Source organism: Phascolarctos cinereus, unplaced genomic scaffold, assembly GCF_003287225.1.
Source record: "Phascolarctos cinereus isolate Bilbo 61053 unplaced genomic scaffold, phaCin_HiC Scaffold_726;HRSCAF=1367, whole genome shotgun sequence".
Lineage (NCBI taxonomy): Eukaryota > Metazoa > Chordata > Mammalia > Diprotodontia > Phascolarctidae > Phascolarctos > Phascolarctos cinereus.
Genome location: NW_027556098.1, coordinates 34,722,938 through 34,748,162, shown reverse-complemented (window position 1 = coordinate 34,748,162; position 25,225 = coordinate 34,722,938). Strand labels below are relative to the sequence as shown.

Sequence of the window (25,225 nt, the reverse complement as noted above, 5' to 3'; positions counted from 1 at the left end):
GAGCATAGACCTGTATTACTATGATACTGAAAAATTTGCCTTGGATTCAAACAAATATATAGACATATTGTCATTTTTGTGATTATACAGCACTACTTTTTTATACCCTTTTATTGACTATGGAGGTTACTCCATTTTTTCTCAGGCATCTTGCCAACAGTAACATATGTAATGATTGCCTGAATTAAATTCACCCATTCCCATCCATTTAAGTTCACTGACAAGGATGTCACATTCAACCTTTCCCTCTCCCACTTGACCACATCCAGCTTATTTTGGTTCACAGAGCTTACATTTCAGATTCCTGTGCAATATTGATCTTTACAGCATTGGACTTTCTTTCCATCACCAGACATATTAGAAGCTGAACTTCCTTTCAGCTTTGGCCCAGCCAGTAATCTGGTATTATATTGGATACCTTCTGACCTGAGGGCCTTATCTTCCAGTATCACATATTTTATCATTTTAATACTGTCCCTGAGGTTTTCTTGGCAAAGATATTGGAGAGGTTTGCCATTTCCTTCTCCAGTGGAACATCTTTTGTCAGAACTCTCCATTCTGACCCGTCTGAGTTGGAATCAGGACATTTGGGTTCAAACACTGGCCCCATTTTGAATGAGGCACATGATCCTAAGCAAATTGAATAACTTCTCTGAACAATCAATAAACATTTATTATGTGCCTACTAGGTACTGTGCTTATTACTGCATTACAAAGACAGACAAAAGACAGTCCCTGTCCCCAAGGAGCTTACAATTTCATGAGGGAGCCATGTAAATAAAAGAAATAATTAACAGAGGGAAGGCACAAGAATTAAGAGTTGGGGAAGGCTTCCTGTAGAAAGTGGGATTTTAGTTGGACCCTAAAGGAAGCTAGGGAGGTCAGTAGTCTGAGCAGAGGAGGGAGAGACTTTCAGGGATGGGGGCTGGCCAGAGAAAAAGCTGAGACATGGAGTCTTGTTCCTGGAAAGCCCGAAGGAACAGTGTCGCTGGATGAAAGAGTACTTGTCAGGGAAGGGAACAAGGTGTAGGAAGACAGGAAAGGTAGAAGGGTGCTAGGTTATGAAGGGCTTTGAATGCCAGAGCATTTTGTATTTATTCCTGGAGGCAGCAGGAAGTCACTAGAGTTTATTGGGGGGGGGGCTGGTCAGATGAGATCTACATGATCAGATCCACATTTTAAGAAAATCTCTTTAGTGGCCGAATGGAGGATGGAATAATTTCAGACATTAGCTTCATAACACTAAGCAAGTCACTTAACCCTGCTTGCTTTAGTTCCTAATCTGTAAAATGAGCTGGAGGAAATGACAAACCCCTATAGTATCTTTGCCAAGAAAATCCCAAATGGGGTCAAGAAGAGTTCCACACGACTAAAAAAATGACTGAACAACAATAAACTTAACAGGATTCAGTAACTTCATGTATCACTACCTGTGTCTGGGAGATTAACATTTAAACCTGATCAGTTCATAATGCAGACTGTTAATCAGGTATTTTATATTTCATCTTGGTCCTGCCCTATCATTCCAGTCCAAATCTGATCTTCCTCTGAACTATCAGCTCAGTCAATCACTATTGCTGAGGGGGCAACTGTCTGTTCCAATGGACACTGTTACTGTCACACTCAATGATTTCCAAATCTTTTAAACTCACAAGGTAACATCCTTGACATGTCTATCTTAACGCTGATGCTTGATTACTTATCCATGAAAAGAAACACAAAAGAGGCATCCCAAATTGAGACTTCGGTGCATTTAGACAGGACATGTGTTCATGGCCAGCTAGAAGTTGGGTTAGAGGCAATAGTCCCTTTCCCCACCAAACTTGTAGAGTTCATAAACCTTGACAGCTAGTAAAGAGGCTGCCCTGAACCCTTGCTTCATTTGAGATATCCTCCCTCCTCCTTTCTCTCTCTCAGAATCCTTGACTTCAGCGATCAGGAGCAGGCAAGCCAGGCCTACTCATGTAGCAAGGTACCCTGAGGGACTGATAGGAGGCAGCATATGCCAGGGTAAGTGGAGCCACTACCATATTTGTATATATGCCATTTCCCTTCATTGGGGTATAAGTTCCTTAAGGTCAGGGTCCGTTTTTGTACCCCCTTAATTACATCTTTGATTTTTTTTTAGCAAGCACTTATTATACAGAGGCACATAGTAGGTGTTTAAAGTTTATTCCCTTCCCTTACTCCCTGTAAGCATCTATGTACCAGGCATGCCCAAGGCTAAGTACTTTGCAATTATCTCATTTGATCCTCTCAACAATCCTGGGAGGTTAAGTACTATTATTACTCTCATTTTATAATTGTGGCAGAAGTTAAGTGACTTTCCCAGAGACACATAGCTAATAAATGCCTGAGGTCACATTTGAACTCAGGTCTTAACTCTAAATGGGGCTCTATTTACTATGCCCCTTGTTCTGATTTATCCCATAGTACTTCTGGATCATACTTGTCAACTCCCCCTCCTTCCCAAGCAAAATGGCATCGAGATTCATAAGCATATCTTTGTTTCATTTAGGCCCACTGTCATGGTATGGCAATATTGCGCATGCTTAAACTACTGAAGCTTTGCTTGAAACTGGGAAACAAGAAGGCCTGAGTTATGGTGGTAGGAACTTCTATGTTAGTTCACTACTATTTGAGCTAGTCCCAGGGGAAAAAAGGCATTGTGCTGTTTTGTGGTTCACAAGCATTAATCGTTCTCTGTCTTAAAAACAAACAAACAAACAAAAACCCCAAACCAAACAGATATGTGCTTTTATTCATGCAAGCTGGAGACACTCTCAATCAACTGTCATCAGCCTCGGCTCAATGTATAGTCTTAGAGAGCTGCCCAGGAGTAATGAAAGTTAAGGCTCAGATTGCCAGTCAGTGGGGGAACTAAACCCGTCTTCTTACCTCTTATGCTCATCCATTATGCCATGCTTTATACTGCATTACATTGTACTTTCTGAAAACCAAGCTAATAATCTTAGAGATTCATTACTCCTAGGAGTAATTTTACCAGCACTTCACCAGCCTTTGATGTGTTATGTTAATGTTAGTTGTTGTTATTAGTCCCAACTCCTGGTTTCAATTATGACTTGTGAGTTGCACAGTCCTCCAGAGAAGTTATAATAGCTTTGAAACAAAGCTTTTAAAGCATTTATATTATTTAAAGCTTTTATATTACAAATAATAGGCAGAATTACATTTTTAAACTCATTCCCTTTGGCTATTTACAACAGGTGTCCAGGCTTCAAAAAAAGATTGCAGGAAGAGACTTGAGCAACCCAATGAAACATGAATCTCAAATTAAGGATGTTGGTTAAAAACTAGGTATGGAGCCAGCTCAGGTTGTAGGGATCATGTCAAAAAAGTTACTTTGGAACTGATGGCGGAGGTGACCATGGGAATGAATTTGGTTTAACGCAGGTGGTGATTATTTAAGGAAAAAAAATACGAATCAATTCTTTTGCTCGAGTTGACATTTCAGTATATGCATATTTTATAAGTCTTGGAATTGCATTATAATTGCAAATTTCAAGAAAAAATTACCCAGTCTGTAGGTTATCTAGACTTCTTTGTCTCTCCTTTTCTATCACCCTTTGTTACTACTATTGGCTGTTTCCCTGATTAATGGTACCCTCCTAGAAGGCAAAAGGAAATGTCAGAAGCTAAAACTCAAGTTGGCTTTGTTTGCAACTTCTCATAGAAGACTAGGTAATGGAGCAATTTTTAAAAGTTAATTTTTATTCTTTTAAAGAATAAAAATCATTGTTCTTCCTGCCTCCAGCATTGGAAAAGAAAAAAAGAAAAGCCTTGAAAAAAGTATATATAATCAAGCAAAACAAACTGCTACATTGTCCATATCTTCTTAAAAAACTCATTCTTTCAGGATGATCAGTCTTTGTGTAGTTCAGAGTCAAGCTTACGATGGCATTTTAACAGGTCATAGTAGCTCTTTTGAAAATGATGATTTTTTTTTTAACATCACCTTCATTTCTAAATACATTTCTGCTCCATCCACTACCCAGAGACCATTGCAAAAAAGAGAGAAGAATGCTCATAAAACACGCCACTCACCTCCCGACAGAGAAGTGACAGGCTTTAGATACACAATGAGACTTGCAAACTGACCAACGCAGGAAGAGAATCTCTCCCTAACAGACTAGAAATAGAGAAGCCCTTTCTGAAGATGTAGGGTCCCTCCTGGTAGCAAACAATGCTTTTGGACATTAAAAAAGAAAAGTCAGTAGTTTATTTTCCAGCCTTTCTGACTATATGGCTGAGTTAGTTTGTCTATTAACACGATTCTTTCACAAAACCATCTTGAAGACAGCAATGGTTTTAGGTTTGGTCATCTGGGGTATTTTTTTTCCCCATTATGGCTATCACATTTTTCCATCGCCAAACACAATATTTCAGGGAATAATAGCTCTTTGCAAATCTGCAATGACCATCTACAAACGGTAAGATTAGTCTTGCTCACATTCTTCTACATCTATTTTTTGGACATTCATGTTTTTAAATGAGAAAAGACCTTTCCAGTTTGACTACATTCATGTCAGATTGTTTTTGTAAACTTTTTCAAATATTTAACAAAAAAAATAAGATATATCCTGTAGTCTGCCATTTTCTATTCTATATATTGTTAAGGCTAGGTAGGGAACATAAAATAAGTAGCATACATACTTATTTTTGTTAATCTTGCTTTAGAAAATATTTTTTTTTAATAGGAGTTTGAGATTGGGAAGCCAGTTTGGGTACAGGGTTCTAATTGTCTACTCTTAGGAGATGGGGAAGCAAAGGTATCTTTGCATCTGGGTAATTTGGGATGAATGGAAGTCACAGAAGATCTCTTATCTTTAATTTCTCTGAGGGAAAAAACCTTTAATATACAATATTAAGTATGTCATAGAATCCAATGAAGTTGAGACAAAACTAGTATTGTATGGATTCGATAATGAAATTAATATTTTTGTGTCTTTCTGAACTTTTTTTGTTGGGAAGAATACTAGACCTGTGCATGAGATCAAATAGATTAGCAAATAATTCTAAAAAATAAAAGCAAAAAATATATATAGCATAAAAAAATAGATGCAATTTTAACCCAAGAAGCAAACTTATAACCTAGGCCTGGTTGTAAAGGTTTTTCTGAAATTAAAGAAGAAACACTGCCATTTCTAAAAGCTCAGCTCACATTTAATCCCTTTCTCTAACTAAAAGACTCTCCAGCTTAATAACTTGTCTTAGCTATTAAACATTCTGGAAAAAAATGCCAAGGAATTCCCCAATCAAGCTGATGTAACCAGCTGCTTTACAGAAATTTTCTTAGAGAAAATGAACAAACAAGCCAACCAAGCAACCTGCTTTAACCTAGATTTTAAGAGCACTGGATGGAGGGATACAGCGGGAATTAGTTCACATTTGAGAAGACCCCTTTGACAACTAGCATACTCAAGGTTCAAAAGGCATTAAGATGGAAAATGGCTATTTCCACCCAAAATACCATTTAAAGTAATTTAATTTAATTATGACAGGAAGGAGGTGGCACAGTTCAACAAAAACAGGGGGGAGGGGAGAAGAGAGAGAGACAAGCATGGTTTTGGAGTCCTCACTTACCTCAGTGCCTTTGGACAAGTCACTTAACTTCCTTCAGTCTGCTTCCTTTATGGAAAATAAGGTTGAACTAAATTGGTCTGATATCTGCTCTAGATCTATAATCCTAGGTCTTAGCATGTATGTTCCATAACTAAAAGTCTAAGCTTCAAATTCTCAATTATTTCAATCACTGACTAAACTGAGTATTTGTTAATGGCTTTTAAAAATACAGTTACATTTGCTTGCAAACTGGCTATCAGTCTTTTTTTGTTGCTGTTGTTTCTGTTTGGCAACTGGAGTTAAGTGACTTGCCCAGAGTCACACAAATATTGAGTATTATGTGTCTGAGGCTAGATTTGAACTCAGGTTCTCCTCACTCCAGGGCTGGCTACTTTACCACCTAGCTGCCCCTACGTCTTTGTTTTCATTTCAGGTGGTGTTTCTGCTATATTGCAGAGCCCCCAAAACTTCTAGACCAATGACAAGATAAATTACCGGGACAACAAAGAATGACTATGCCAATGATGTTGCTTGAGCCAAGTTTTTCAAAAGACATAGCATTGAACAGGATCTAAAGAAGGGCTTGCCAGAATTAGCAAGCTAATTATTAGCAGAAAGCTTTCCTAGTGCTACCAAATTTCTCTCTTCTAATTCTGTCTCACTCTTTCTTCCTCCTCCATTTTGGGAAGAAATCAAGAAATACATAAACTAGGTTTTGTAAAAGCTCCATAATTAATGAAGGCAGCATTCAGTCAGACACAGTCAAATAAAGTTCTCTTCCACTCCATCTTTTTTTTTTGGGGGGGGGGTGGCAGCAGGTGAGGCAATCAGAGTTAAGTGACTTGTCCAGGGTCACATAGCCTGTGTCTGAGGCTGGATTTGAATTCAGGTCCTCCTGACTCCAGGGCCTGTGCTCTATCCACTCCATCTTAAAGTGAACACATTATAGAATTATAAGGAGGAAAACATACAGGTTAATACTACATCAAGTTTTTCTTTTTTTTTGGTGAGGCAATTGGGGTTAAGTGACTAGCCCAGAGTCACAGCTAAGTAAGTATTATATGTGTGAGGCCAGATTTGAACTCAGATCCTCCTGACTCCAGGCCTGGTGCTCTGTCCACTGTACCACCCAGCTGCCCCAAGTTTTTCTTATTCATCTAGTTTAAATAGCTACTTTTGAAACCGGCTGTTTTAAACACACTTACCTAGGAATATATATTCCGCAACTTTTATGTATCTATGTTACTGGTAGGTTTGTAGAATGAATTCCCCATTAGCTGGCACTAGAATAATCCCTGGGAAGATTATCTGGCCATAGGTTCCAGGATGCAAGAAAAACATCTGTACCTGCTGGAGTTTAGGGAACATTCTTAAAAGAAGCAAGACCCCTCTACTCTTAAATGGGATTTGAAGGAAAAAGGCTTTAAGTAAGTAAAAATCTGGCTATAAGGAGAAAAGATGATGGGAAAGGCTAGTTTAAAAAGATCCATATGTTTAGCTAATCAAGAATTGACTTCTGACAGCTTTCTGGAGGTTGCAATTGTGCTCTTTGATTTACTACAGGAGGACTTTTGAAAGTAGAGTTACATATAATCTATCAATTCAATATTGGAAGAGATTACTCTTAGTAATTCAAGATATTCAAATATCTAAGGAAGACTCAGTCAATGAAGACCACTGGTGTTTAAAACACATTTTAATAAAAACACATGAAGAATATTTAAAGAAAATGAGAAAGCAATTAGGCATTAATTGCCTTTTGTCCCAATGGTTTTAGATGCCAACGTACTACTAATTCACCTGTGGTCTTGAGGCAAGTTTCTGACATCTGTTCTTCTGTTGGAAGTCCTTGCGGCAATTTTAATGGCTGGATTCTACAACATTGGGAAAAAAAGCATTTAAAATGCTAAAAAGCATTTAAAATGTTATAAAAAAAGTTATTTCTGAAAATGATAAAAATTTTATAGAAAAAAGTAATGATTCTTAAAATCCCCCAACAAACCTTATCAGATGCTTAACCACTTTCAATTTTGCATTCACCGAAGGGATGTTCTTATGTACTTGTGGAGTATGTGCCTAAGGAGAACAGACAATTTTACAACCCCCTGAAAGCACTGTAAGACTCGTGTTACTTAAAAGCTACACAACATATTCATGAGCTTAAAAACAAATGTAACAAAAAATCTGCACTACAAATTTAGAAACACTAAATTCAAAACAAGTATAACCAGCAAAGAAAATGTTTACTTTTTCCAGTCCAAGGAGTTTTATGATTTCCTTTTCCCAGTATGGTCTTCTCTGCACACTTTTAATTCTGGTGACAACGTGTAATTTATGAGGGTGTTGAGGGTCCCCACCATATTTTTTATGAGCTGCAGGTGAAGGCTGAAAAACCTGTAAGAATGGAATAAACAAATTAGTTATTTTCAAACATTCCCGAAGGCTTTTGTATTCAGCCATCCCCTCACCTCTCTAAAATAAACATTTTACTACCACATATATAAACTAGTTTCAAACCTCCCAGCTCAAATTTTTAATGTGAAAATAAAAAATTATCAATTTTCAATACAGTAGTTTTGATACACAGTAACCTGAGATTATAAACAACTGTGATAATTTGCCCAGATATACGTGGCTTGGGAATTTGATTCTCTACAGAAATATCATAGATGTAAGATGACTATAATGACTAGCACCAAAGGAAAAGTGCCTAGACTACACCAGAGTTCAGAACGAGAAGAAATGGTGATTATTTTTTAAATCTCCAAGTTTACCTGATTCCATTTGCCAATTAGTTGCTTAATAATGATTTACCTAAGATACACTAATATGATAAATGGTCTCTTCCTTGAAGTAAGAGTATTCTTAGTTCTACCAATTACTAGCTGTAGAACCATCACTTACTTTTTAATAAATTTATTTCTTTATTAGCCAAACTGGTGTTCTAATACTCATATTATCTACATCAAAATGATGTTATGAAAAAAGTGCTTTGCAAACCATAAATAGGAATCATTATTACTATCAACATTTCTCCTAGGAACTTACAATCTAGGATGGTTCAACTTAAGAGGAAAGCTAGGGGACTGTTTAACTGTTCAAGGGGCCATGGCAGAAATTTATTTGTAGAACTTATCAAAAACAGACACTGTGAAAATGGTTATCACCCCCATTTCATGGATGAGAGATGTGAGAGTAAGATCAATAAGACTTGGCAACATGTATAATCTATATTGGATTGCTTACCATCTCAGGGAGAGTGGAAGGAAAGAAGGGAGGGATGGACAGAATTTGGAATTCGAAATTAAAAAAAAAGTTTTCAAATTGTTTTAAGCTGTAATTGGGGAAAAAACAAAATAAGACTTGGCAGATAACTGGATATAGGGGTTGAGTTAGAGGTGGAGGTTGATGCCAAGGTAGTGAACTTGAGTGAATTTAGGAATGATAGCACCATTCACAAAAATGGAGAAATTTCAGGATGGGTTTGGGTTGTTGTTTTAGACAAGTCTGAGATGACTGTAGGATATCCAAACAGAGATGTCCAATAGGCAGCTGATGCAGGACTTAAGTACAAGAGAGAAAATGCAATTGAATATATAGGTTTGGGATTCATCTGCCTAAAGACAACTGAGTTCACAAGAGCTGAAGAAATCACCAAGATAGTATAAAGAGAGGAAATGGCCCAAGACCAAGTGTTATTATTGCAATTTCTTATCCTCTTGCTATAAAACATTGGTTTGGTCAAGGAAAAACTTGTGTATTATTAACACCAGTAATTCCAAGCATTACTTCACCTCTACCTTTACAATAGTCATTATTTATATCATTTACCACATTGCCACATATCTCACAAGCAATTTCATATAATCTTTGATATTAAAAAAACTGGTAATCTTCAAAAATCTAAGAAGGTAAAAATAAGGTCAAACTCTTAAACAATGCTCTTACTTCATCTGGAATCCTTGACTTGGTAAATTTATGACGAATCCAATCAGTCGATGTAAGAGATTCCAGACTTTTTGTCACATTCTGGAAGAATTTAAGAGAGTTAGTTTTTTCTGAGTATTTGGTACAATGCAGAAACCTACCAGTCACTAAATTTTTTAAAAACATAAATTTATACCACTTTTGCTCACGATTACTAAAAGCTTCATCCCAATCTCCTCTTAAGTACGATTATATCCCGTTCTATCATAACACAAGTCGAAAATTGCAGTTTGCCTTTAATACCTTTTCTACAACTGCTCCAAAGAAAACTATTTAAAACATTCAGTTCATTAATTTTCTTTTGGAGTTTCTGCCCAATCTCATTTCCTTAAATAAGCCATTAAATTTTGGGCTGTCACCACTACCAGTTCCCAGTAATCATGCACAGTCAATGAAAAGTTGATTTATGTCCACTGTAATGCCCTTTTCTTGACTAGGGGTATATGCTAATCAGATGTTTGCCCTCACAAATTTCACTTCCTACACTGCCTCCTTATTTATTTACATAGTCACTTTTCTCACGCAGGTAAAAATAAGTACAGGCAACAGACAAGATCAAAAGAGCAAACTTATTTGGCCTAAGGTACAATCCACAGACACACTCCTCAGATGGTAGAATTAACAGTAATATGTGGAATCTGCAGAGAAGTAGATTTAGGCTAAAGAAAAACTTCCTAATGATTAGAGCTGTCTAAAAGTGGTTGCTTTCAAGTGCAGGCTGGATGACCATTTGGTGAGAAATTTGTAGAGGGGATTCCAGCTCAGGTGAGACTTGGACTAGATGACCTTTCAAGTAACTTCCAACTCCTGAGATTCTGTGGAAAAATAAGCTATGTAGAGCTGAAGAAGGAAGAAGATGAAAGGCAACTGGGGTAAACGATGAGAACTGTTTAAAAAAATACATACCTGTACTCTACCTTGAGGGCTCTGGGTCACTAAGCGCAAAATCCCTGCCATTAGGTATCACCACTGATGATATCACCGTCCAAAAGGCTGCACCTAATTCCAAGGGACAAATTACTATCTGAAACTGGTCATACTGTCCCATTAGTAGTTACATAACATTCCACAAAAGCATAACAGTAAAATTTTGGTTATACATATAAGATAAAAACAAGAGCTGCACTGGTATTTTCTGAAGGTTTCACATAGAGCTGAATACACACTGCTAAGTATCAATGTGGTAAAATTAATTTTTGACAAAATTAGTCATAGCCCAAATCCTTTGGTAAAATTGGAAATGAACATTCAAAAAATGTTTGAATAATGGTGGCACTTTCTTTAATTACTGTTTATTTTTAAAAATATTTATTCTGAACATATTTATGTATTTGTGGTTATCCCCTATTAGAACGTAAACTATTAGAGTAGGAATCATTTCATTCTTTGTATCCCTATTACCTGGCACATGGTAGCTGCTTAATTAGATGTTTGTTAACTGAATGATAGAAGACAAGACATAATTTGTAACTTTATCAATTAATCAGGGACACTATCACTTTCTTTATCACATGAAAGCTTCATATACATCTTAAGCTTTTAGCAATCTCACTTTCCCTTTCCTAAAACTGGCATTTGTTATAACAGTATTGTATAAAAAAATTTACATGAAAAATTTTACAATAATCTTATTTGTGTCATACCTTGTCAGAAAATTATCAAATGGTAAAATGTCAAAGTTTATCCATCCTCCTTATTTACATGTGATGGAAATGAGGCCCCAAGTCACACAACTAATTAGTGGCAGAACTGAGACAAATACACAAGTCTTCAGATTCCCAGCCCCGAAAAGTAGTGTTTTTTCTGTACCACACTGCCACTAAGAAATTAAAGGTGCTATGTGTAGCCAGTTGTCAAGTATTTTCTCTGTAAATAACTATGTACAGACAATGTAAAACAAAGTAATATCAATGGGAAGGCAGGTGGGAGGGCACCAGAAAAGGCCTGTCGCAGAAGGTGTGATTTGAGCTAAATCTTGAAGAAACCCAAGCTGGAGGTGAGGAGGCGCATTCCAGGTATGAGGTCAGCAAAGAAAGTCAGGAGATAGAAGTGTGTAGAAGGAATGGTAAATACCCCAAGGTTATTAAATTATAGAATTCATGGAGTGTATACAGAATGGAGAGATAGTACAGGGCCAAGTTATGATGGGTTTTAAAACCCAAACAACATTTTGATCCTGGAGATAACTTGTTGGACAAGTTATGATCATGTTATCTAAACAATAAAGATCAAAATGCAACCTAAACAAATTGGTATTTCTGATCAATTGTAATTGTTCCGGTGCTCAATAAGCTTTTCTGAATGTCATTATTTGTTTATTATCACTAAAGACCGAAACAGACATGGAGATCTAAGTTTAAGCCCAGTAAGCCCTAATCGAGGCTTCCAATAACTGCTTTTAGCCTTCTCTGGATGACAGCTAACTCAGTATATTAAAGACTACAGAATAAACTCACTTTTGTGTTTTTCTGCTGTTGATTTTAACAAATAATCCACTATTCTGGCCCCCTTAGTTAACCATCCATTACAGAATACCGCAAACAGCTTTTCGAAAGATCACTCTGCAGCAAAAACGACTTAAATGGGAATGGTTAACCAGCCACCCAGAGAAGTGCATAGAGGGCCGGCCCGGGGGCAGGATGAGTCATCTTCCAAGCTCAAATCTGGCCTCAGACACTTAGAAGCTGTGTGACCCTGGGCAAGTCACTTCACCCTGTTTGCCTCAGTTTCCCCATCTGTAATATGAGCTGGAGAAGGAAATGGCAAACCACTCCGGTGCCTTTGTCATCTTTTGTCACTTTGGGCTGGACGTGACTTAAAATAACCAGAGGCCGCCCAGCTCCCCCATCTCCCCTCAGGCGCCCAACCCCGGCCACGTGACCACCCCCTCCCCCGGGCCACAAGAAAACGTTCAAGTGCTGCCATTGGCTGCTCCCTGGCCAATAGGAAAACAGAGAGGGCCGCAGTGGTTTCCCAGGCTTCCAGGCCAAGGCGGAACAAAGTCAGCTCCCGAAGAATCCCCTCCAGCAGTCCCCAGCCCCCTCACCCCTCACCCCCCGCCCCCGGTCCAAGGGCCTGAGGACGACTGGGAAGTGAGAGGAGTGTCGGGGGGCCTCTCCACCCATCCCACACTCACCAGCCCCGCCCGGCCGCCGCGGCCTGTGGTTCCTGCCTCCGCTTTACTTCTGTAGGAGGCTGAAAGAAACCACGGCCAACAAGCTCCCCAGGAAGCCCCGGCCCGGCGCCGTAGAGGACGCGGGCCGCGAAAACGAGAGGGCACGACTCTTCAGCGTAGGATGACGCGCTCTGACGCCCGCCCCGCCCCGGGGGCCGTGTGACCGCCTCCCGGAAACGCCGCGGGCATGCGTGCTCCGCCGCAGGGAGGGGAGAGGAGGGGGCCGCAGATGGGCGAGCCGCGGCGGGGATGGCGGCGCGGGGCTCGGAGTTCCATCCCGACGGCGCGGCGGCGGCCAGCACGCTCCTGAGGCGGGCGGTGGAACTGGACTCCGGCTCTCGGTACCAGGAGGCTCTGGTGTGCTACCAGGAGGGCATCGATATACTGCTGCAGGTGCTTAAAGGTGAGGGAAGGGAGAGGGCTGCGGGCTGGGGCAGGGAGGGGAAGAGCAGGGTGCTGTGCAGTTTTAGGTGGTTAAAAACAATTTTGAATTGAAAAAACACCAAATAAGACAGATGTTTTATATGCATCAGCCAAAGTATTTATTAAGCACATGCTACCTGCCGGCCACTGTGCCCAGCGCTTGATATACTGGTGTCGAGGAACCCCCTCTCCTCGCAGCGAGTTTGCTTCCTTTTGAAAGAGGACTGTACCTTAAACTGCAGAGCTCCCTTACGGAAAGCTTGCTTTCCTTTTAAAATCTGTATCAAATTCAGCAATTATCTTCCAAGCTGTCCTGCTTGTCCGTGACTCTATCTGGCTTTAGGTGCATTTTTGTAAAAGATGTTTCAGTAACCTTCTCTCTTTCCTTCCTCCCTCAATCTCTCCTCTCCCTCGTATACTTCCCTGAGTTGGTGGGAGAAAAAAAGAAACACACAGTCCTTGTATTAGTATGTATACTCTAGCAGAACAAATTTCCATGCCGACCGAGTCCCAAAACGTATGTTTTGTTCCGCATTGAGGGGTAACCTGCTTCATCATCAGCCCTTTGGAATCGTGGTTGGCCATGGCATTGATTAAAGATATTGAGGTTTTTAAAGTTGTTTTTCTTTATAATGTTGTTATTGTGTAAGTTGCTTTCCTACTTCTGCTCTTTGTGTATATACTGAACATTCTCCCCTTCTAGAATGTCATCTTGTTGGTTGTTTTTTTTTTTCTTTTTGGTGAGGCAATTGGGTTAAGTGATTTGCCCAGGGTCACACAGTTACTAAGTGTCAAGTGTTTGAGAGCATATTTGAACTCAGGTCCTCTTGACTCCAGGGCCGGTGCTCTATCCACGGCACCACCAAGCTGCCCCAATGTAATCTTCTTAAGGGCAGAATTTTGTCTTTGTATCCCTGGCACAGTGCTAGGCACATCCTAGGTCATTAATAAATGCTTATCGATTGCCTAAAGGAAGTAGTATAGGGGTAATGACAAAAAGATGTTGCAATTACTAATATATTCACAAGTACAAAGGGCAGAACTTGATGCATTGGAAATTCATGGAAAGGAGAGAGAATGTGTCTTCTGTTTTATGTAACCAGTTAAATATCTGCCTATACACCCCAAAAAGTGCTAGGCTAGGTGCTTTAGGGATATAGAAATGTAAGATTTGGGGACAGGTAGGTGGCATAGTGGATAGAGCACTAGCCTTGGAGTCAGGAGAACCTGAGTTCAAATGTAACCTCCGACACTTAACACTCACTAGCTGTGTGACTCTGGGCAAGTCACTTAGCCCCAATTGCCTCACAAAATAAAATAGAATAAAATACTGCCTCAGATACTTAAAAAAAAAAGTAGTATAAGATTTGGTCCTTGCTCTAAATGAATTTATAATCTAGGGAGTTGGGAAGACAAAACTAACCAACATTAATAACATTGTAACCACCTCAATCGTAACAACCATAAAAAAGACATTTGCATTATACTTTAACATGACATTTTCCCATAGCTAGCATCAGAAACAGAATATGAACCAAGATCTTCCTGACTCAAAGGCAAGGGAGGCGCACGAATAATGTATCTACCTCACTCTGCAATAACAATAAATGGCATTTAAAGTTTGCGAAGTGTTTTAATATGTTTTAGCCAGATCCTCATAGCAACCACAGGAGGTAGGTGGGACAGATGTCCCCTCCTTCTTCATTTTACAGATGAGTGAACTATCCTTTCCACCCAGCTTGTATTCCAGTTTATTTGGGTAATCCTGCCTCTCCAACACAAATTGCTTTCAAGTGTCTTGTCTTCATATAGTTTCATATTCCTGAAGCACTTTCCCATCTCGTCTTTGCTGGTATAGTTCCTGCTTAATCCTTTAAACCTCAAGTGCTTCCTGTGAGGAAACCCTTTTTGATCTCCCTTCTGGTTCCTAACTCCCAGCCAGCAGTGGCCATTCCCCTCACATCTCATATAGCATTTTGTTTTGTGACTTACTCTTTAACTTATCCCTGGGACGGTTATGCTGCCCTTTGCAGACTGCTAGGTGACACCTTTGGGTGACAGTTGTCACTAGGGGAAGTTTGCTTTCCCATTTGAGCACTATAGGGCAAAATGCTTTGTTCCATACTAGTTACAGCTCTGACCTAGTATATTTCTGGCTGGAACCATGGCCTTGTTTCTAAGGCACTGTGGGAATGTGGAAAGAATACTGGATTTAGAGTTGGAAGACTTGGGTTCAAATCCTACCTGTGTGACCTTGGGCAATGGCAGTTTTCTCATCTGGAAAATGATAGAGTTGGCCCAAAGTCTCTTCTGGGTCTAAATTCAAAATCCCATGACTCTCTTTTTCCACCACTTCAGGCTGGTGTTTGGACATCGGTCTTTCTCCAGGACTGCCTGCTAGCCGCCCCTCCTATTACCACAATAAAGCTGGGCTTTTGTGAAGGTTTGAATGTGCCTATATAGTACATATTATAGCCATTTGTGTCATGTCTGAGAGCAGGGAATATGTCTTATCAACACTTTGTATTTTTCCCAGTGCCTAACACATTACATAGTAGGTACTTAATACATATTTGCTGAATGAATTAGGTAAGTGTGGACAAGAATCACTATGAAAAGTGACTCCTGGGAGTCACAACAGGCAGTCTTTAAAAGAAAAGAAGATTTTCAGCAGTCATATGAAAATGTTTCAAATTGTTTGTAATGAGAGAGATAAAAACTAAAACAGTTCTGAGGTTCCACCTTATACCCATCATCAGATTGGAAAAGATGATTAATGAGAGGACAGGAACACTAATTCACTGTTGGTGGATCTATGAATTGGTGCATTTTGGAAAGCAATGTGGAACTGTACCCAAAAAGTCACACTCTGTGTACTAGGCATATATCACAAAGATTCAAGACTCATATATACAAAGATATTGATAGCAACACTTTTTATTATAGTGTCACATTTGACAGTTGAGGTAAAATGAAAGACGAGGTTCTGAGCATGACCGATTTATTACCATGAGGTGGAGCTTACTAGTCTTTTTTTTTTTTTTTTGGTTAGGCAATGGGATTAAGTGACTTGCCCAAGGTCACACAGCTAGGACGTGTTATGTGTCTGAGGCCGGATTTGAACTCAGGTACTCCTGGATTCAGGGCCAGTGCTCTATCTACTGCTCGGAGCTTACTGGTCTTCATATAGTTTTGGGAAGTACAAGAGAACAAAGAATAGAATTGGGTGGGTGGGGAAAACAATTCGATTAGTTACAGGTTAGACTGCATCATGGGAATGGGGACAACATGAATGGTAAAGGAAAGCAGGCTAGCATCTTGGGGCTGGTAACCACCCCTCTCTGTTATTAAGGAATGATTGACTGAATTATGGGATTCATCTGCATTCTAAGGACATGGTTGGTGGACCAGGGATAGCAGACTTGCTGGCTCCTGGGGGGGGTTTGCTAGGGAGATAAGATCCTCCTTAATTGTACAAGAACTGGCAAGGACTGACAGTATACCTTTTGGAACTATACCAGATCAGCTTGTAGGCCTTTAAAGTTAACAAACACTTCCCAGGAGCTGAAGGTATGGTAGATAACAGTTTTTCTCATCAATTATAACTTTAAACAACTTAGAGAGAAAGCTAAATTCCTGAGCTCAATTCAAGGACATAGAAAGGAGGCTTTAGGCAGATGTAGACTCAAGTTATAAAAAATCAGTAGAGCATGGAATCAGTAGAGTAGAAATTTGTGGTAATATTAATTTGATCTCAGTTGCAAAGAATAAGAAACTAAGATATCTCCTGAATTGGATGAGCAAATTATGATATGTGAATTAATGGAATATTTTAAGAAGTAAGAAAAGGGACAGAAATATGAGAAGACATATGAATTGATGCAGAGTGAAGTAAGCAGAACCAGAACAATTTATAGGATTATATTACTGTAGAAAGGTCCTGTACAACTTCATTTTCTCTCTATCATGGAAATCTCAACTCCCCTGGGTTGGTGACTGCAACATACATATGTGTATCATGTGGCACCTCAGGGTTGCTCAACTTGTCCAAAAATGAATTCATTAACTTTCCCATTTCCCAAACCTGTCTCTGCTTCACAATTTCTAGCAAAGGCACCACCATCTTTCCAGTTTGAAACCTTGGAGTGATCTTTTCTTTTCTTCTCCTAATCCTATCCTTCACTTCCATATCCCAATTAATTGTCAAGGCTTGTTTTTCTTCCATTGGTCCCTTTCTCCTGTTGACCATGAAAATAAATGACTGAAGAATCACAGAGATTATGCAACTGCTGCCAACTCAATAAAATAAAATATCAGAGAGCTCACATCAGTTATCACAATCATAGTTAACTCAGAAAATATCAAAGAGCTCACACAAGTTATCACAATCACTGTTAAGAAATAAAATAAAAACAAAATAAAATAGGGCCAACAGCAGTTATATAGAAAAAGTTTTCTTTATTCCATTGCAAGAGGGATGCTAGACACACGTGCTGGGGCCTCTTCTTTTACTGAGGAGACCTGCTTTAGTGCAGGGCACTGAGATTTAGGGCAAATCTCAATACATATAGCAGTGATTATGCAGTGAGCTGTAACCCTGACAATGAACGGTAACAGCAACAAGGAGACAAGTTTGATTCATAGCAGGACTTCATGACCCAGAACATTGTGTCCTTCAGGTGATTGTCTGAGCTCAGGAACCACCTGGGGCTGGTATGAAACAATTCTGGCATCTTGCTGCAGTAAGTTCATCCAGAAGGTTACCTCAAAGGACTATTGTTATGCCAAGCTCAGGGCACAGCTTGCTTGCAGGACCTCAGCTCTGGAAAACAGGGTATCTTCTAATAGTAAAAAGAGAGGGGGTGGTCTTGGGATGGGGATCCTGACACTCCCCATACTGCCACCACTCTGATCACCTCATCACCTCTTGCCTCTTGTCATATTGTAACCTCTTTCTACTTGTATTTTTTCCCCCATCTTTAGTTAAGACTTTGGTCTTAACTCTTTCCAATCCATCTTCCAGAAGCACATAAGATAATTTTTTAAAAATTACTTCATTTTCCTGCTCAAATATTTTTAAGGGCTTCCTATTGTCTCAAGGACAATAAAGTACAAACTCCTAAGCCTGGCGTTTATGTTCCTCCAGAGTTGGGCCCCAAACTGCTTCCTAGCTTTATTTCACATTACTTCCTTCATTCACTCTTTGTAATCTAGATAACTTGACGTAATATCCCTTATAAATGTAGTGCACTCTTTTCTTGTCCCATGCTAATCAGTCAAAACTGTCTCTAATATGTTTACCCCAGAAACTAAAGCATATGAGCATAGGTGAACAATTTTGATAAAAAGAAAGTTCTTAGGAAAAATTTAGAATTAGAAATAATGTTTATGATAAATGAAAATACTCTGAAAATTGGAAAATATGTGTTTTTTAAAATTATAGGCACCAAAGACAATGCAAAGAAATGTCACCTAAGACAAAAAATTTCTGACTACATGGACAGAGCAGAAGACATAAAGAAGTTTTTGGAGCAAGAAAAAGAAGGTAAGAAATATACTTTCAAAAACCAGTTGTTAAAAATAAACAGGGAGGGGCAGCTAGGTAAAGCAGTATACAGAACTCCGGCCTTGGAGTCAGGAGGACCTGAGTTCAAATGTGGCCTCAGACTTACTAGCTTTGTGACCCTGGGCTGAACCCTGATTGCCTCACCAACCAACAAACAAAAAATTTGAGCTGACTCTATGGGGCAGCTAGGTGGCACCGTGGAGCACTGGCCCTTAAGTCAGGAGGACTTGAGTTCAAATATGGCCTCAGACCAAACACTTGACACTTAACTAGCTGTGTGATCCAGGACAAGTCACTTAACCCCAATTGCCTTTAAAAAAAAAAAAGGTAAACAGGGTAGTTTACCTGTTGTATCAAGCCATGTGTGACTGGACCTCTATTTACCTTGAAAGATTTTGTTATGGGACCTCATAAAATGTTCTACAATCCTCTTCTTTCCAGAGCAGTGGTTTATATGTGCATCAGTGTTGTGTGTTTTGGTATATTGTCCTTTGTTCAATTGTCAATACAAATAGAATATGTAAATAAACTCTTGTGACAGCCTTGCAGAGATTTCTTGATCCTTAAGGTTTATAATTGAACTGAATATTTTTTTCTTGTCTCCTTCCTTTAATAAAGCACTTTACAAATCATTAAATATTACACATATATGAGATATTATTGTTGCCTGTTAGCAAGCCTTCTCTAGTCCTTCCTCTGCACCACTGAATCTTCCTAATACATGATTAGAGTTATATCATTCCAGTGCTAAAAAACCTCAATATTTTCCCCATTGCTTACATAAAGACCAAATATCCTAGCCTTCATACCTTAGCTCTACCCTGCCTATACAGCTGTATCTCAGATTATTTTCCTGATGTACTAGGAATAATCCACACTTGTCTCCTTCCCTACTGCTATGCTTTTTGCTCATGGTGGACTTTGCCCACCTTTTCTGCTGAAACCTAATCCTCAGTCCCAGAGCTTTCACCAACCAGCTGCACCACATCATCTTTCTCAGTCTTCTTTTCAGCTACATCAGTTTAGACTGAGGGAGGCAGTCCCCTATAGAATAGATGGGAACAGTGATATGTAGTGGTTACAGCTGTAGCTAAGAATGCATTTTCCTATTGAAATTTTATTATGGAGATTACTAATACTTAATCTGTTTGTAAATTGTTGAGAATAGTAATAGCTAATAGTTAAATGATTTAGCTAACATTATGTACCAGATAGATCTTTTGAAAAGCTATACTGACCTAGGAATCTGTTATAATCTTATTTCTATAGAAAAATATATTCTGAAGTATACTCTACACATACTCCAAAACCATGACTTAAACCAAGTTACAGAGCATAGCTTTTTTAATGAACTGGGGACTAACTGTATATCATGGTGTTTAAAAAAAAAAGCCTTAAAGGCTTATGGATCATTCAGTTAACATTTATCAAGTGCCTATTGTATCTCAAGTACTGTGCTAAGTATTAGGGATATCAAGACAAAAATGAAACAGACTGAAATTAATAAGGGATAATTAAATCAAGTTAATAGGATCAATGAAGAGACAGTTGCTATGACTTCCAAGGCTGTCTTTCCTGGTTTCTCTAATTAAAATCAGCTTTTTTCAAGGCTTAAAGCAGACTTGAAAGGCAACATAAAATACTGCATTAATATATCATACGCCATCCTTGTCTAAATTGCAGAACTAGTAGAACATCTAAGTAGTAACATCTAAGGAGAACAGCCAGGATGTAACAATTGTGGTTTTGCTAAGTCAACAAAAGATGACAGCAGAAAATCATCAGACAACTTTATAAATAAACTTGTAAAATTCCGCTGGAGAGAGCACCCTAAAATTTATCTATTTGAATCTTGTAGACATTGTGCTGGTATTAATTTATATGTAAGAGTATTCAGTATTTTCACCATTAAAAGGGTGCTTTAGTCTTCCTAATCCTTTGCCTTGACTTTTCTAAGCTATCCCTCTTAACTATTTTACTGTTTCCTACCTTTTCATGGTCAGAGTTCTTGAAATTTATTTAAACCCAATGCCTCTACTTCCTCACCACTCACTTTCTCCTCATCCCTTTGCAGTCTAGCTTTTGTCCCTACCATTCCATTGAAACTGAACTCTCAAAGTCAGAAATTGCCTCCTAATTGTGAAATTCAGTAGCTTTTTTTTTGGTCTTCATTCTCCTCGATCTTTCTTCAGTATTTGACACTGATTAATCGCCTCCTTATGGATGCTTTGCCTTTCCCTGGTTTTTGAAACGTGGCACTCGCTGGGTTCTCTAACCATTCTTCCATAGCTTTTTTTCTTCATAAGGTGAGTATCTTGCAAGGTTCTACAATAGGTCCTTTTTTTCCCTTTTTCTTGTCATTTGCATATTGCAAAGTTATCCATAGATAACTTTGAAATCTGTAGGTCCTTCTTTGAACTTTGTGTCAAGCTTCAGTCTCGAATTACTAACTGCCTGTAGGATACTTTTATTTGGCTGTTACCGCTAGTAACCTCAAACTCAGTGTCTAAGAAAAACCTAGTCTTTCTCTTAATGTCACCATTTTTGTCAGTGTTACCAGTCATTTGTGAAACTTTGGCATTCTTTGCATCTTCCTTCTAATTTCACTTCTCAGTGTTAACCAAGTAGTTCTTGTTAATTCTGCCTTTAGCACCCACCTCTCCTCCTTACTGACACAACCATTCTAAATCTTCATTGGCCCCAATTATTACAGTAGCCCCCAAACAGGTCTTCCTGTCTCCAGCTCTTTCCATTTCAAACTGCCCTTCTACCTCTGCATGACACCTACGTTGTGCATAAATCTGCCCCTATCATCCCTTTACTCAGAAGCCTTCTTTGGCTCCTTATTGCCTCCCAAGTCAAATTCTAACTCTTTAACCTCGCCTGCTACCACTGTAGCTTTTTTGGCATTATACTGTTACTCTCCACCGATGCTGTACTCTAGCGAAGCTGTATAACTGGGTGAATGTATTGTGCTTTCTTGCCTCTGGGAACTGTTCACAAGGCCCCTCGTCCTTGAAATTCACACTCACAGATCCTCCCCTTACTAGTTATAAAGTCCAACTCAGATGTCACTTCCTCACCGGAATCTTTCATGATCTTATCCATCCTTGCCCCCTAACATTACCTACCACTGACTGCATTTCTCTTAAGTGTTTATGTATTATCTTGTATAAAACATTTGTTGCAACAGATTTATTATCATCATATTGGCCTTAGGGTGATTAATTTTTTGGCCACAATAGCTCATTAAGAACATATGCTAAAATGTCAAGAGGTAGTGATCTGTGTGGATGGTAGGAGTGCCTACCACTGATCCTTGAAATACTGAAGCGGAAATGTGTGTCTGTCTATCTGTCTATCTCCCTACTAGATTATAAACTCCATGAGGGTTGGAATTTTGTTTTTATCTAAATTCTGTATCTCCCCCACCAACACCCAGTAAAGTATTTTACGTGCAGAAGGAATTTAAATGTTTGTTGAATTTAATGTGTTTTGTCAGATGGAAAATATCACAAGCAAATTAGAATAGAAGAGAATGCAACAGGCTTTAGTTATGAGTCACTTTTTCAAGAATACCTTAATGCAGCTGTGACTGAAGTATGGATAGAAGACCCTTATGTTAGACACACTCACCAGGCAAGTTAAATATAACTTAAATATAAAAGTGTATTAATATTTAAGTTTTGCTGATTAGCTAAATTTTATTATTGGTATCTTTTAGCTATACAACTTTCTTCGATTCTGTGAGATGCTTGTTAAGCAGCCATGTAAAGTGAAAACTATTCATCTTCTTACTTCTATGGATGAAGTAAGTATTTGACTGTATTGAGATTACTTCTTCCTTACTTCACTAGTTATAAAATGCAGCACAATCAAGGGAACTAATTTCAAATGTTATATGTAAAATGGAATAGAGTTATAAAGCTATAATGTATCTTAGAAACAATCTAGTCTAGCCCCCTTTACATGTGAAGAAACAGTCCCAGAGAGGCTAAGGGGCCTTACCTAAGGTCCTCAGTGGCAAATAGGAATCTAGAATCTTAGTCACATGATGTTTAATCCAGGGTTCTTTCAAATGCCACCATGTTCCATTATGCTGGGGTTTTTTGTGTTTTTTTTTTTTTTAGGAATGAGTTTATATGACAGGGATGACTGACATAAAGCAAATTTCAAGCAGTTCTATTTCTGATGACTTTTATGTCAATTAGTTTCATAAGATGGAATAAAATAGCTTATATTTATTTAAGGTTTGCAACTCATTTCACTTATTCTTCTAACAAGCCTGAGAATTAATTGCTGTTATTATGCCTGGTTTTTGATGAAGAAATTGAGGCTTAGAGAAATTATGTGAATAGTGTAGGGATACATGCCTACTAGGTGTCTTACTTGAATGTTAGATTTACCTACTTGCAAGTACTGTACTTTGTCCACTTCCATTTGAATGACTATAGTGTTACTAAATTGTAAACGGGGCTAAGTTCTTGTTAACACTGGAAAGTGAAATTATTTAAAATACTACATTATTGTTCCTTAATGCATCATATTCCTTTTTTTAAAATAAACATTGAACTAATAAAATTGCCTTCTAGTCATCTGTAATGTACATACAAAGGGCAGTCAAAATTAGAGAAAAATAATGTGTGTGTGTGTGTGTGTGTGTGTATATTTGCTATTGACAGGGCAGTGGGAAGGGTCAGCAGACCAGTGGCCTGGAAGAAATAAAAGAGTCACTCAGTAAGCATGGAATAGAGCTGGAAATAGAATTCTCTTCTTCAATACATGATCGAGAAATTAGGTTGGTGTTATTTTTTTCATTTTTAAGCCATATATATCATTCAGATATGAAAACTTAAGATACTCCTTTCCCTTTTCACTAATTCTTGCATAATTTTATAGTGAATAATTTTTGTGTTTAATGATTACAAATTTAGACAAAACTAAATTTTACTGTTCTCTTGAGTTCTAAAAAAGGAAGAGTTGGTACATTTCATGGCATGTGTAAGTTTCTGGTTTCCTAATGGGACAAGATGTAGCCATGTTTACTCATTCAAAGGACTGTTTTCCCCCTTCACTAAATTATTATAAACAATGATATGATTATTGTGATACGTTCATACTCCAGTTTCAAGTATGCATCACTTCCCATGTAAGAGGAAAATCGTTCCAACTTAGGTACTTTTACAAGCAAAATTCCTTACTAGCTACTGACAGGTTAAATTGGTTTGAATTGTTAGTTTTTAAAATTAAGTGGCCTGGGACATACCATAGCAGAAGTATTTTTAAAAATACTATTTTCGGGTTCCTAATCCTTTTTTTCCCCTTTAAAAAAGGTGTCTGCTTATGAAGCAGACTATTGTCCCAGTGACCAGAGCTTAACAATTGAACATGGAAATGTTATTAACTCACCTTGGAATGACTGATAGTTAGCTGACTGATAGTTTCACTCATTTCCCTGCTTGAACACATTCCCACATGAATCTTGTATCATGAAGTCTTTTGGAGCAACCATAACATTTTTCCCCCTGGTAATAAGTTGTAAGATAACCTCCTGTTGGTGCAGAAGGGGATTGGTCTCATTAATAGACTCCAAACATATTGGACTAGCTTTCAAGGAGGCCATTGTATAGTATACTAAGATGGTAGAAAAACAATGGTAGATGGTAAGGAAGAATTGGTAGCTTAGGGACAATAGAGAAAAACCAGGGTTCACATCTCACCCACAGATCATGATCACTCAACATACAAAGGAGTATGGTTGATGTTGTAAGCTGTCAAAATAAGTAAGTTGTCCTCAGTGGATCCCATGAAAATTTCTTTAGTTTGGCAGAATAGTACCATATTGACGGCAGGGTAGAATTCAGTGGTTCAGTCAGCTAAACTTGTTACAATATTTGCCAGCTCATCCAATCAACTAATTTTTTTGCAGCTTGTCCCTTTATATAGACACAGCCCAAGATTAAACCTGGTGTTGCTTCCACTCTCATACACCTGATCAAGTAAGAGACTTCCCTTGGCTAGAGGAAATTGTGCTGGCATTTAGCCTATCACTTTAAAATTTGTCATTTAACCTTTGTGTTTATACGATTACATTTCTAATTTCAATAGGTTCAACAATGGATGGATGATTAAGATTGGAAGGGGACTTGATTATTTTAAGAAACCACAGGTAGGACACAACCTTATCTTATTAATGAGTGACACAATTCTGAGTCATTAATAACAAATTCTCTTTTTCTTTCTAGGGGCGTTTTGCACTTGGGTATTGTGATTTTGACTTGAGACCGTGTCATGAAACAACAGTGGACATTTTTCATACTAAGCACACAAAGAAAATATGATGACTATCTCTGACCTCATGTTTTAAAAGCTTACATTTTAAATGAATGTTGAATTTTAAATACTTTTTATACAGTGATCATTCCTGTAGATGAAAATGTGATAGTAAATCTGATTTTATATTTCTGTTGATTTGGATGCTGTTTTCTTTT

General features: G+C 38.4%; 2 protein-coding genes across 5 annotated transcripts; one reads left to right on the top strand and one right to left on the bottom strand.

The window, feature by feature from the left end:
- Nucleotides 1-7,261: 7,261 nt before the first annotated feature.
- Nucleotides 7,262-12,843, bottom strand: MRPL30 (mitochondrial ribosomal protein L30). Its single transcript, XM_020992840.2, has 6 exons — nucleotides 12,707-12,843; nucleotides 10,477-10,569; nucleotides 9,532-9,612; nucleotides 7,831-7,977; nucleotides 7,586-7,659; nucleotides 7,262-7,457 (listed from the first exon to the last, which is right to left on the bottom strand). Exons 2-6 carry the CDS (start codon nucleotides 10,525-10,527, stop codon nucleotides 7,325-7,327), a joined length of 486 nt encoding a protein of 161 aa, XP_020848499.1. The 5' UTR covers nucleotides 10,528-10,569; nucleotides 12,707-12,843; the 3' UTR covers nucleotides 7,262-7,324.
- Nucleotides 12,844-12,891: 48 nt separating this feature from the next.
- Nucleotides 12,892-25,205, top strand: MITD1 (microtubule interacting and trafficking domain containing 1). Of its 4 annotated transcripts, XR_002325755.2 has the most exons (8): nucleotides 12,892-13,148; nucleotides 18,612-18,713; nucleotides 22,237-22,373; nucleotides 22,459-22,545; nucleotides 23,417-23,532; nucleotides 24,664-24,733; nucleotides 24,843-24,903; nucleotides 24,980-24,998. XR_002325755.2 is itself a non-coding variant. In XM_020992837.2 (7 exons), exons 1-7 carry the CDS (start codon nucleotides 12,995-12,997, stop codon nucleotides 25,073-25,075), a joined length of 753 nt encoding a protein of 250 aa, XP_020848496.1. In that variant the 5' UTR covers nucleotides 12,892-12,994; the 3' UTR covers nucleotides 25,076-25,205. The 4 variants fall into 4 exon arrangements, 3 of the variants coding, with proteins under 3 accessions (XP_020848496.1, XP_020848498.1, XP_078002503.1); XM_020992837.2 differs by lacking the exon at nucleotides 24,664-24,733 and having other exon boundaries at nucleotides 24,980-25,205; XM_020992839.2 differs by lacking the exon at nucleotides 24,980-24,998 and having other exon boundaries at nucleotides 24,843-24,933.
- Nucleotides 25,206-25,225: the final 20 nt, after the last annotated feature.

What these genes read in the sequence shown, in the direction of transcription:
- MRPL30 (XM_020992840.2), bottom strand. Translation starts at nt 10,527, where the DNA reads ATGGCAGGGATTTTGCGCTTAGTGACCCAGAGCCCTCAAGGTAGAGTA. An exon ending in AACTCCTTGGACTGGAAAAA is followed by an intron (nt 7,660 to 7,830) that starts GTAAACATTTTC and finishes TGTTCTCCTTAG; the next exon opens with GCACATACTCCACAAGTACA. An exon ending in GTGGTTAAGCATCTGATAAG is followed by an intron (nt 7,458 to 7,585) that starts GTTTGTTGGGGG and finishes CCAATGTTGTAG; the next exon opens with AATCCAGCCATTAAAATTGC.
- MITD1 (XM_020992837.2), top strand. Translation starts at nt 12,995, where the DNA reads ATGGCGGCGCGGGGCTCGGAGTTCCATCCCGACGGCGCGGCGGCGGCC. An exon ending in ACTGCTGCAGGTGCTTAAAG is followed by an intron (nt 13,149 to 18,611) that starts GTGAGGGAAGGG and finishes TTAAAATTATAG; the next exon opens with GCACCAAAGACAATGCAAAG. An exon ending in TTTGGAGCAAGAAAAAGAAG is followed by an intron (nt 18,714 to 22,236) that starts GTAAGAAATATA and finishes GTGTTTTGTCAG; the next exon opens with ATGGAAAATATCACAAGCAA.